The sequence below is a fragment of the Bombus impatiens genome, unplaced genomic scaffold (genome assembly GCF_000188095.3).
Source record: "Bombus impatiens unplaced genomic scaffold, BIMP_2.2 scf_0144, whole genome shotgun sequence".
NCBI lineage: Eukaryota > Metazoa > Arthropoda > Insecta > Hymenoptera > Apidae > Bombus > Bombus impatiens.
The window spans coordinates 258,512-270,627 of NT_176563.1; the positions used below are offsets into that span (position 1 = coordinate 258,512).

The 12,116-nt window shown below is 36.6% G+C and overlaps 3 protein-coding genes across 3 annotated transcripts in view; 1 reads left to right on the forward strand and 2 right to left on the reverse strand.

Annotated features, from left to right (window-relative positions):
* LOC100744885 (centrosomal protein of 290 kDa) overlaps nucleotides 1–12,116 on the forward strand; it is a 175,621-nt gene that overhangs the window by 6,930 nt on the left and 156,575 nt on the right. The window contains exons 16-24 of the mRNA XM_012382156.3: nucleotides 25–1,241; nucleotides 1,988–2,186; nucleotides 2,277–2,491; nucleotides 3,157–3,304; nucleotides 3,393–3,785; nucleotides 3,857–4,023; nucleotides 4,463–4,661; nucleotides 4,748–5,005; nucleotides 5,121–5,205. Of these exons, the coding sequence (XP_012237579.1) occupies nucleotides 25–1,241; nucleotides 1,988–2,186; nucleotides 2,277–2,491; nucleotides 3,157–3,304; nucleotides 3,393–3,785; nucleotides 3,857–4,023; nucleotides 4,463–4,661; nucleotides 4,748–5,005; nucleotides 5,121–5,195 (2,871 nt within the window). The 3' untranslated portion in view covers nucleotides 5,196–5,205. The remainder of the gene's footprint in view (nucleotides 1–24; nucleotides 1,242–1,987; nucleotides 2,187–2,276; nucleotides 2,492–3,156; nucleotides 3,305–3,392; nucleotides 3,786–3,856; nucleotides 4,024–4,462; nucleotides 4,662–4,747; nucleotides 5,006–5,120; nucleotides 5,206–12,116) is intronic.
* LOC100745005 (eclosion hormone) lies at nucleotides 5,276–8,542 on the reverse strand. Its single transcript, XM_003487230.4, has 3 exons — nucleotides 8,460–8,542; nucleotides 6,629–6,727; nucleotides 5,276–6,476 (listed from the first exon to the last, which is right to left on the reverse strand). The coding sequence occupies exons 2-3, from the start codon at nucleotides 6,723–6,725 to the stop codon at nucleotides 6,310–6,312; spliced, it is 264 nt and encodes an 87-aa protein (XP_003487278.2). The 5' UTR covers nucleotides 6,726–6,727; nucleotides 8,460–8,542; the 3' UTR covers nucleotides 5,276–6,309.
* LOC105680372 (dentin sialophosphoprotein-like) lies at nucleotides 8,983–11,584 on the reverse strand. The gene is made up of 3 exons (XM_024365660.2): nucleotides 11,534–11,584; nucleotides 11,160–11,448; nucleotides 8,983–11,033 (listed from the first exon to the last, which is right to left on the reverse strand). The coding sequence occupies exons 1-3, from the start codon at nucleotides 11,582–11,584 to the stop codon at nucleotides 9,064–9,066; spliced, it is 2,310 nt and encodes a 769-aa protein (XP_024221428.1). The 3' UTR covers nucleotides 8,983–9,063.

Consider the following 12,116-nt stretch of genomic DNA (forward strand, 5'->3'; position numbering starts at 1 on the left):
AATTAACAATTAACAATTGATCAGGACTTTAAGTGCAAACGAAAGATAACACAACTAGAGTACGAGATCCAAATAGCCAACAACAAATTCACGGAATACGAATCGGTCATAACCGAAATGGAGCACGAGATGATACAGATCCAGAAAGCATGGAGCAAAGGTCAAGATCAACGATCCAAAACCAATACGAATGACCCAACGAGCCCAAAGTTACCAGAAAACAAGCATGCGTCGATTCAAGCAATCGTAGAGACGAAACCAAGAGAAATGCAAACAGATCCCTACACTTGTTGCTTGGACAAGAAACAAACGAACGATATTGAAGTTCAGACCACTTTTTCCAAAGAAAGTGATCCAGAAGATGGAAAATTTAAGGAGAAAGCAAAAGAAACGGCGAAAGAGCCAACGAAAGAAACGTCGAAAGAAATGGAAGTCAAAGAAAAAAAGGAAGAAGCGATTCATTCTAAAGAAGATACACGATATAAAGAAACGATAAAAACGACGAAGGAAATGATAGGAGAAAAAGTAGACGTAGAACACGGAGGAAAAGCAGAGAAAGATGCGATAGAAAGAAAAGGTGATCAGGAAATGTCGTTACTTCGAGAACAATTGGATCAAGCTCTGAAGCTCAGCTCCGAACGTTCCTCCGCTTTAATCAAGTACGAATTACAGATAGCAGAGTGTCAGGCGAAGGTGGACTCGTTGAACGAGATAATAAAAAGCAAAGACCTAGCACTGGCGCAGAAAGAGAGAATAATTGAAGAATACAAGCTTTCGCTTCGTGTACAACGCCCTACCACTGACTGTAGTGAGAAGCTTGCTTTGAAGTCGACGATAAACAGCTTGCAAAAGCTTGTCAGTCAAAAGGAGGAGACCATAGGCAGATATCAAAACCTGTTGAAAGAAGACAGAGACGAGCATAGTAAGGCTGCAGCTCGACTACAAGAAGAAATCAGAAGTTTGCAGAGTCGTATTCTATCTATGCAAAGCGATACTCAAAGAATTCAACAGAGGCAAGATGATAGGAGAGACGAGCCAGAGAAATTGATTGAAAAAGTACAAGAAGCTGAGTCGAAAATTGATGATATAAGAAATATCGTTATGCAGACGGAAGAGGTTGCTAGGTTGAAAGAGAAGGTTTCTACTTTGGAGGCAGATTTGTGTATAACTAAGGAACTGAGCGATCGTTGGCATCGGTTGGCCGAGGAAAGGCTGAATCATGTGGATCGTACGAGGGAAAGGTATCGTTGTAGGTAGAAAGGATATAGTGAGGTCGGAAAATTAGCAGTTAAAAGTCTACGCGTTTTGATTCCACTATTAGCCGAGAAACCAATTACAATTTGATTGAAATCCCTGTTTCTGGGAGATTATTGGACTGCGAATTTTTGCAAAGATGAAACCTATCTAAGAATTATGACGAGTAACTCAATTTTGAACATTTTATATATTTTTATATGTTATATGCATTAGGTGAATTTGTGCATTTTTAATTTACCCACGAATGCATAAAAATCCAAAGTTTAGCGACTATAGTCGTTTTTAGTAAAAAAAAGGATTCAGATTCGTTGGAAAGTTTGCGATAGTGAGATTAGATCCACAAAAACATGTAAAATTCAATAGCATTTGTACTGATAACTAAAAATTAGGATAGCTAAAATTGTACGGATGTACCTAGTTTGTGTGTGTTCATGCATTGTTTCGGCCATTCTTGATCCAATCGTATCTTTCGATCTTTACAAAGCTTCTTACTTTTGTGGAAGATACATAAAAAATTATTGTTAATATTCAATTTTGTACTGAAGTTTCTCTTGGAACATTGACAACGTCCTTTGCTCGTCAAAACGAGAATGAGAGTGAAACATAGAAATTCAAAGACTATAACCAAAGTCGAAGCTTTAATTTACGACCACACTACATCTATCGTTTCTATTTAATATGTCGTTAGCTGAAAAAGACAATCAGATGTTGAACTATCGCTTTTTATTAGACTAGAAGAACAGCATAAAAGCGAGTTAGAGAGCTATCTCGTAGAATTGGCAAAATGGCAATCAGAGGCGGACACGTTACGAAAACAATTATGTGAAAATCGTATGATGGTCACGAAAGGAAATATGTCTTTGATGAAAGAGATGCAAGAGAAAGATGATAAGATAAATCAGCTTAGTTTTGCGTGTCAGGAGCTGCAGGTACCATAGATTCTTCACGGTCTTTGGAAATTTATATTAAATGTTATTTTATTACGTATATTTGATTACTTCCTTTTTTCCTCGACGAAGAACGAAGTTGAATTAATGGGATCTGCTACTCGATCACGGCAAGCGATAACTCATGGCGAGTCAGAGTTGAAGATACACGAAATTACACAGAGTCACGATAATTTACAGCAACAGGATCATACGGATACAGTGAGGAAACAGCTGCAGTCGTTGTTGGAAAAGGAGAAAATGTATAAGAACGAAATTTCTGATTTGAAGCAACAACTTAGTCGCAGGTATTTTTGTGATAGGCGAAAAGCGAGAAAACAGAACGTATAATGTATTAATATAGTAAATTCGATTCCCAATGGATACAGAAATGTTTTTCATGATTTTTATTCGAACATATGGGTCATAGATAGAAGTCATATAGGACCTTTTTAAAATAAAATTTAGATAAAATGTTCGTCTTTGAAAGCCCATAGGTTGCGCTCAAAAAATTAATAAATAGACTGCAGTCGTTTATGCAAATTCATATTTTTGCGAGTAGATCTGAAGGAGTAGGTCCATCGTGATATTTTTTTATAAAGTCCCTTCAAATCTCTATTCTTTGGGTATTTTTATCTGGAAATTTATGCGGATACTGAAACTTTGAACTGATAGGTTTGAATATTAAATGCACAATACGTGCGTTCTATGAATCCTTGGGCATTTAAATTTTCCATGAATACATAAAAATTTGCAGTCAACTAATAAATGAATTTTTGGACCAATCTACCAATTATTAATGAAAATAGAATCCTCTGCGTAACACAAAATTTATTTGTTTTAATTTTGATACGATTTGTTTTCTTTTTTTTCTTTTTTTTATTTGTATATTCGAACGAAAATACAAGAGACAGGAGGAACCCTTTAACCATAATCGTCCTTGAATTACCCTCTCTAATTACCTTCGTCATAGATATATGGCCGTAAAGGCACAAGAAAAGAAAACCTCGCAGCGCGAAATTCTGCTTGAACGTAAAGTAAAGTCCTTGGAAGAAGAACTCGAGAAAGCTCGAGCGCAGTTAGACAGAGAATATTTAGCTCAGGAAGCGAAGAAAGCCAAGGTACACTTACTTCGACAATTTTACATCTAACTGGTATAAATGTACCACATTAGTAATATGTACAAAAATTTCAAAATATATCGCGTAGACAGCGGAAGAGCTATCGTTGTGGGAAAAGCAGAAGAAGTGGCAACAAACTGCCGAAAAGTTGAAAGAGAAGCTCAAAGAAAAAACGGAGGAACACTCGAAATTACTCACGAACTACGAGAAACTTCGATCGGTGGTTTCGTGTATGGAAAGGGAAAAATGGTATTTAAAAAACAAATTGAAATCAGAAGGTCACACAGCAGCTGGAAATCTATCAGCTCGACCAATAACTGTTCGACAAAATATAATGGGAGATCTTCAGAAAGAGTGCGAAACTTTACGCGAACGTGTCAAAGAATTGTCCGACAGGTTGGAGAACGAAGATAATGAGAAGCTTTTGCACAAAATCGAAGAGCAAAAAGCACGTATTGCTGCTTTAGAGACAATTTCTCAGGTCTGTTTCTTTGTTTGCAGTCTTCTGATTCGTTGTTGAGTTGTTTCTTTATGTTTATCGATGTTTTGTAGGGTAACAGCTATGTTGTTAGTCAGTTAGAGAAATTGGAAATGACTAAAGATATTTTGGAGAAAATGAACTTAGCGTTGGAAGCCGAGAACTTTGAACTTCGACTCGAATTGGAAAAGGCGAACGCGGACACGCCTAGGTTGAGGGAGAAGGTTGAACACTTAGAAAAGTAGGTTTAGTAATGCGTTTTTAATTAAATATTTTATTGTAAGTTAAGGTTTATGAATCTGGATCTGACATTTTTAATTAATTGGAATATTTATCGTATTATTTTTTTTCAACAATTTCACTGCTTTGCACATTCCAATATTTAAGATATAATATTGTCTATTTTATATTCTACAAAAAATGTATTTTCAATGGATCAACAACAAGTTAGGGAACGATGATAAATTATTAGATTTTCTATTAAACACTGCGGCATTTTTTGGTGGAAGCACTGTCGTTTACGATGATTAAAACAAATATTTTGTTGTACAGTTTAAGCTTCATTATTCATATATTTTAAGATGAAATTAAATAAAAATTCTATTTTTAAGGGATAATTATAAGTGAAGCAACGATATTAAAATAGCTGCTTTATTCTACAACTTATCATTCATATATAGATACATAGAGCTACTGAAAGTAGAAAAATCGTCAGATTCGACTCCAAGATCGTCGGACAAAGATTTACAAGACCACGGTACTAAACAATCCATCTTGAAGATGGAAAAGACGATCTTTACGTTGAAAAGAATCATCGAGAAGCTTCAAGTAGAAAACAGACGTCTCAGGCTTGGCTCAAAGACGAATCATATACATCAGGCAGGGGAACAATTCTTTAATTTCATATCTTTATCCTATGTTTACGTCTAATTTCATCACTAACGATTTATCGATTTCGCGTGTAGGGCAAATTGTTAAATAGCAAAAGCGAAACAGCGTTGAAAAATAATTACGAGGAAGCGCAGAAGCGAATCGTGGCGTTAGAAACAGATTTGCAATTGGCCGAGCGAAGGGTAGCTGCGTTCGAAAAGGTGCAAAAGGAGGAGGATAACGGGGAGATAAAGACATTGAGGGAGCAATTGTACCACAAGTCTGAACTCCTAGACAAAGTGAAACATTTATTATCGAGAGCAGCCATGAACGAGAAATCTCTTCGACAACGTGTAAATATACATTTTATACGCATAAGAGAAAGGAAAAATTAATTCGAGATGAAAAGAAAATAAATACAAAGAAAGAAAACAATACAATATGAAGAAACTTACGAATAATTTTCAGGTACAACAACTAGAATCAAAACAGACATTGTCTACGATACCAGAGTGCCATGTAATTCCTCCTATTCCGGAGTAAGCAACGTCTGGTGAGTAAATCGTACTTGTGATAATTCGTTTTATTTATCGAAGATCGTGCGGACAGCAGTTAAAATATTAAAAATCGTCAAGTACCGTCCTGTTCCTTTCGTTTGTGACAGAACGTGATTTTAAAGGTACATATTTTCTAGCTTGTCGATGGTGTTAAATTTTGAAACATTTCTTTACATTTTTTGTTGTTGTTGCGATGTTAAAAACGCTTTGAAGAAAGCTTTTTCGATGATGCTAGATGTAGGGAGAATTTTATTTTCATAAATGTGATGTAGAAAGTAAATGTTTTTCTTTCACTTGATATTTATTACTATTAGTAATACTTCACGTTTAATACTTTGGACGGCGATAGAAACCCATTACCAGCCAAAAATTTGGAATTACAACCGTGTTCCGTAGAAGCCAAGAATTAAGAACATTATGAACGTTATGTAAAAAAAAACTTCTGCACAGAAAACTATCGAAATTAAACGAGAATTAGTGTCGATATCATGATCAATTTCGAATTAATAACGACTAATAAAAATTAGCAGAAAATTCACTATAAATGTAATTGATCGTGACAAATGATCCCAAATTTTTGGTCGATGTTATTAGCTAATACATGTAATATGATATATAATACTCACAAATAAGGCGTGAAATCAAATTCTCTCAATTTCTCGCACATACTTATACGTTTCCCTGAGTTTCGATTAAAAATTGATTACAAAAGTAAAAATTCGTGGTACCCTGTGCTCAAGAGAAAAATATACTATGATCTTATATACATACTGTCTAACCCTTTGTCAAACTAGACTCGACATTCAGTTTCATTCGATTCTTTTCAATTGTAACATATAAAACGATTCAGCATAGAAATATATTAACACAAATACATTATTCGTTACAAGAATACGATCTGTCTTTGAGAATAGCTTGTTAAATAAGAACTAAACGTCGAATACTGCTTAGACTCTAAAAGATTAAGACCTCTGCTTGCGAATTTACACATAATTCACACGTTTTATGTAACACATATTTTATATATTATATATATATAACACGTATTTTTGGCACATATTACGTATAATGCACGTTGACACGAATAAGCATTACGAGTTTTAATAGTCGCTATCGAGAGCTTGGAGGAACGGTTGAATCGAACCTTCATCCTCGCAGTCGGGGATGAGCTTTCCTTTGTATTTGACGCAAGAATCGGCGCACTTCTGTCCAAGGAAGTACGGACCGAACATTTTCTTGCACTGGGCGCAATTTCTGATGCACACTCCTAAGAAATCAATTCGGAGCACAGCGATTAAAACGGTTAATTTTCAAACATAGAGCTCGAAAGAAATTAATTCAAAATTTGGTCAACTTTCAAACGTGGAATTGGCGCGTGTCATTGCGCAAAATTCATTATTATTTTTTAACTAAACTCACCTATGGCTCGGTCGAAGGGAACACTCCCTGCAACGAGCATGAAGGCTATAGCGTAGGACACGAAGAGCACCAGCAAAATGCGAGTTGAAGCGTTCATGACTGAAACAAATATCAGATTCAAATGTGTTAATTCGTCCTGAGCAACGATTATATTAACCATTTTGAGACAGATTTTTCCTTTATCGAGGAATGCAGCGATATAACGACATAGTACATTTAATTTTGAAAGAATGTTACTCGTAATTTTGAAAATCTACGACAGATATCAAGTATCAAAAACTCTACGAACTTCTCAGACAGGTATTAGATAGATATTTTAAGTTATTTCCGCCGATCATCGTGTCTTCGATCGAACGAGCCTGCACCAAGAAATTGTAATCTTTAAAATGGGATATGTAATTGCACTCATAATAGTATCCCATATTGCAATAGATGTAATTGTTATCTGTGTCAGAAATATCATAACAAGGGAATAATTTTCTTACAAATTACCCATTAGTCCCGTAACTTCATCTAAACGACTAAATCGAATTGGAGAATTCTCAGTCTCCAAAGAGATACTATTTATCCACAAAACTAGCCAATTCCCCCTTTCTACCTCGAAGAACGTAACAACTTTCACTCAGACGCGAGACACCACTATGCCATTGTTAATTGCGTCTGACAATGTTCAACAGAAAAGAAGACAAAGAAACCAACAGGATCTGCGATAGAAATGATAGCGACTCTCGATATCGCGTGCAGTTCATCAGCTTTTACTCTTACACGGCACAGCGAACCAAAACGAGAAAAAAAGAAAAAAAGAAACACCTACATCCAATAGAAGATGAGTCCTAGTGAAGGTAGATCTAACAGGATACAATTATAAAGCATAGAGTCTCGATAATTCTAGCCTCTGACAGGATGCACAATTCAAAGCCGCTTGAATAATGATCGATTATAATGGTCATGTACACTTTCCTCGATTAATTATCCGTTTCGTTCGATCAGTCGATAAAAAAGGATAAAGAAACGTGCTAACATAAAAGAGACGGGGAATGACATTCATGAACTTTCAGGGATAAACGCGCCAAGTTGTCGAAGTCGTCGAGGCAACTCGAGCTTAAACGATTAAAGTCAACCCGATAAAAACAGACGTTGCAACCAAGCGTTGCTGGTAGTAAAAAATAAAAAAGAAACAGAAGAACGAATCACACGCGTATCTCGTTAATATGTCCGAATTATTCTTTCTGTTTCGCGAACGTAGATACTTATCGCCTGCGGGCGGTCTTCGTGTCTCTTCGATATAAATTGTTCGAGCGTATCCGCTACGTCGGTGGCCACTTTTTTTTGTATTCTTTCTTTTTTCCTCTCCCCTTCTCTCTCTCTTTTTTCACCCGTTTTTTCTCCGTTTCGTATATATATCGTCATTTACAACCGGAATCTACCGCGATACTTCCGCGTTCTCCTTAACGGCCACATTGTGAACACATAAAGATAATAAATATGGATGGAAGGTGTGTTTTATCTCTTCGTCTCGCAATCGTCTCCTCTCTCTCTCTCTCTCTCTTTTCCCCCCGTCTCTCTCCAGGAAGCACTTGAAAGATTCAAGACCAAGGATCGATCGATCTTTGTGCCGCGGTTAACGCACGATCGATCGTGGAAACGGCGATCGCTCGCGGATCAATGGACCAGGATGTGCTTCGAGTTCGGTGAACATGAACAATACCGGGAATCGAGATCGAGGGCTAAATTTGACTTCGATGGTTCAATGGAAAGTTAGGTTGTAAAGGATATTGTAGGTCATATGACTGGTACGAAATGCGTTTTCACTCTATCGGATCGTATTTACCTGGTTGCTGGCGCTTGGATCGAGCCGAGGCTGCTGGAATTGATAAAACCAGACGAATGACACTGAGCAGTGTACGATGACGGCCTTATATATCCGTTGAGGCCAGATTCATCCCTCGGACGAGGGAAACCCCGCTGCCTATCTTACCTTAATTCGATTTCTTCGATTTCCTGCACTCTCGGAATCGTCCGACCACGGAAATTTCGATCGATCGTTAGCCAGATTGCTTAAAGAGGAACTCGCTGTTTCCGGATTCTCTCGCGAACCCAGACTCGTAGATCAACTATCGTAAGTAATCACTTCGAAGTGTTTGAATCTAAATTCCGAATCCTGCATCTGAATTTTGAAAAATAATTCGATCATCGTAGACGATTTTCAAACTTACAACACACGATTCAACAATTACTTTATTCACGTTCGTACTTTAATTTATTTTGAAACATTGGAAACATTTAACAGATATAACAACAATGTTTTAAAGTGTTTGATATAAGAGTCATAGACTAGCTTTCAAGATCGGTCTACCGTAACATCTTCATCCGTGTTGCACGTCAAAATGTCAGAAGACGCGAGACGTCTCGCCAAGATTTCAATCGCTATCCCGCTATTTCCTCCTTTCTTGCGCCTCCATGTCGACTCTCGGCCGCGGAGATTTATATTCTAAGGACCAGAAGTTTTTGTAAGCGTCCCCGTCTTCGATCCTTCCATCGATGTCCTCGTCCAGTCGCGAAACCTGGCTTTTCTTGCTCAAGATCGTCGACAATGCGTCGTGCCTGTCTTCTTGATACTTGTTATTCTTCCTTCTACGATCTACGACGTTTCTATTGTTCTGCTCGTTCTTTAAATATCCAGACGGAAATACTTTTTCGTTTTCAAATTTTGTTAAAGGATATATCTTGTTCTGTTTGAAAATTATTAGGGAATCTTCGTTACTGTTCTCTTCTACGGAATCTTCACCTTTCACATTATCATTCTTCGTCTTTTCCTTCGCTTCGCTTTCGTTATCTTGATGTTCTTCTTTCTCAAATTTAGACAAGAAATCCTCCTTGTCCTTCTTGAAAATTGTCAAAAAATCATCGTCGCTATTCTCTTCATTAAACTCTTCACTTTCCTGATTATCACTCTCCGTTCCTTTCTTCCCTTTATTCCTTTCGTTTTGGTTTCCTTCGTCGATTTTTGCGAACATATCAGCGAAGTCACTGGATTTATACGATCTTGGTAAATCATCGAAAGTGTCTCGAACCTCCTTTGAATTCCCTCGGCCATTCGCTCGTTCCCTGAACGTATTATCACTTTCGGATTCGTTAAAGTCGGTTGAAACTCGTTTCCCGTTCTGTCCGTACTTGGTCCGCGTCTCCTTTTCGAGCAGATTCAACTTTTTCATTATCGGATCGTCCTTAAGAAATTCGTCTAGATCGAATGGCTTCCTGTATTCGTTTATGTCGAAAATTATGGGCCCCGATTTACTTTCAGAATCCCCTTGCCCTGTTTCCTCAGAATCTTCCTGTGGCTCGCCATTCCCTCCCCTCGCATTTTCTTTCCATTCCAGTTTCTTAAGGTTGGCGTTGTTTAAATCATCCTTTGAATCTTTAAATAGATTCTTTTTATCGTTCTCCTCAAGTTCGTCGTTCTTTGAAAGTTCAGAGGACTCTTTGGAGCCTATCAATGTTTTTGGTTTCGTATTATCCTTGATATCTGAATTCTGTCTAAGTCCTAAATCCTCCAACGATTTATTTCCGTTATTTGTATCTTGTTTATCGGTTTCCGAAGACTTGTCCGAGTTCGTAAAATTTGAATTGCTTTCCTTGCTTTTATCCGTATCGGATTCGTCAGTGTCGGAAAATTTGTCGAAATTCGTCAAATCTGACTCCCTTTCTTTACTTAAATTTTCCCTTGAATTTTTTCTAGATTTGTCTTTTACACTTCCCTCGGACGAATCGTTCGATGATTTAGCAGATTCTTTAAGATCAGCGAATACTTCTGGATCGACAAAGTCAGTTCTCGTTTCGTTCTCTTTACGATCTCTCTCGTCTAAACTTTCCTCTCTGATATCAGAATAATCCGGCACCTCGACGTACGGAATTTTGTTTGGATTATACTCAGCAATAGCAGAAGATGTTACATTTTCGACACCTTTCTGGTGATCCCGTATGTCGATGTAACTATTGTCCTTTCTCTGCTGTCTAACTGAGCTCTGTAATTTATTCGTATCCTGAAACGTTTCGTTTAACGCATTTCTATCAGTTTTTAAACCTTTGGCTTCTTGTGTCTCTGCAAAATCTACTTTATCGTTGCTACGATTTCTTACGTTCTTTTTTGTACTATTGTCTGAATCGTTCGATTCGAAATTTTCAGTATCGTCGCAACTAGGAAAAATTGGGACGTAACTATGTTTGCTTGGTTCTTTCGATGGGTATTCGATAGTAGTCTCTGGTAGTTTATTCATCGCACTTCCGAGATTTTGATTTATATTGCTCGTTTGGACCGTGTGGTCAAGTTGATTTTGTTGCTCTTCGTAACTTAGGCCTGGATGACGATAGAATCTCTTCGAAGAGGGAACTTGTTCTCTGAAGCCTACGTAATTGGATTTTTTGTCCAAGGAACGCTTAACACGTTCGATCGTGTCCCATTCTCGATGATTATTTAACGTCTCAAATATTTCAACTTTATTTTTACTCGTGGTTTTATTAAATTTTATACTTCGAGCAACTTTGTTTTCGACAAGAAGATTTGAATTTGAATCAGATTTGAGTTCCGTGGTGTTTAAAATGTTAATAGAAGCGTTATTCGCGGGCTTAGTAAATGTATTGATAGTATTATGTTTATTTATTTTGCCATCGCGTAATGGTGATGTTATAGAACTGATTCTCTTTGAAGAATTTTTATTCATCTTCTTCGATAATCCCGTTGCGTTTTCTATTTTTGTTATTGGTTTCCATGCGGTGAAAAGCGACTCGATTCTTCCTGAAGTCGAACCAGTTTCTGCTGTCTGAAAATTTCGAATCTCTGTTATCATACCTCTACTCATTGTCTTTGCAAATGACATGATCGAATGACGAGATCGATGCAGATACTAATGTACATGTGCAAGAAGGATCTAACATTTGATTGTCCGGAAAGTTCATGGTGAAATTTTGAACAAATTTAGAGACAATGTATTCTTCAAAAATTTCTTCACTATGGTATTGAGCATTCTACTTTCATCATTTTTCATCTCTTGTCTCCTTGTTTAATGTTGTCTCGTTGAAAGACACTTTCTCACGAGCGATCTCGAATTTTTCTCATTAATTTTTATCTCTATGTGGTTTCTATTTACATCTTAATGTTAATGTTAATTATCTAACATCCAATTTGGATTTGTATTTGTTCCAATTTATTGTTTCATCCTAGGAGTTTGTGATGAACAATTGCCTTCTCCATCTTATCATTTAAGCTATTTAATAAATTAAAAAGTAGATAAAAATGATGATATGAATATTTTTTAAAGAATTTTTTTGTAGTTTGTTAATTGTTCCATTTTCTTTTTTTTTTTAATTGTAGACTGATCATGTATTCAAATTTGTGGTGAACTCCATCTTATCATTTAAGCTATTCAATAAATTAAAAAGTAGATAAAAATGATGATATGAATATTTTTTAAAGAATTTTTTTGTAGTT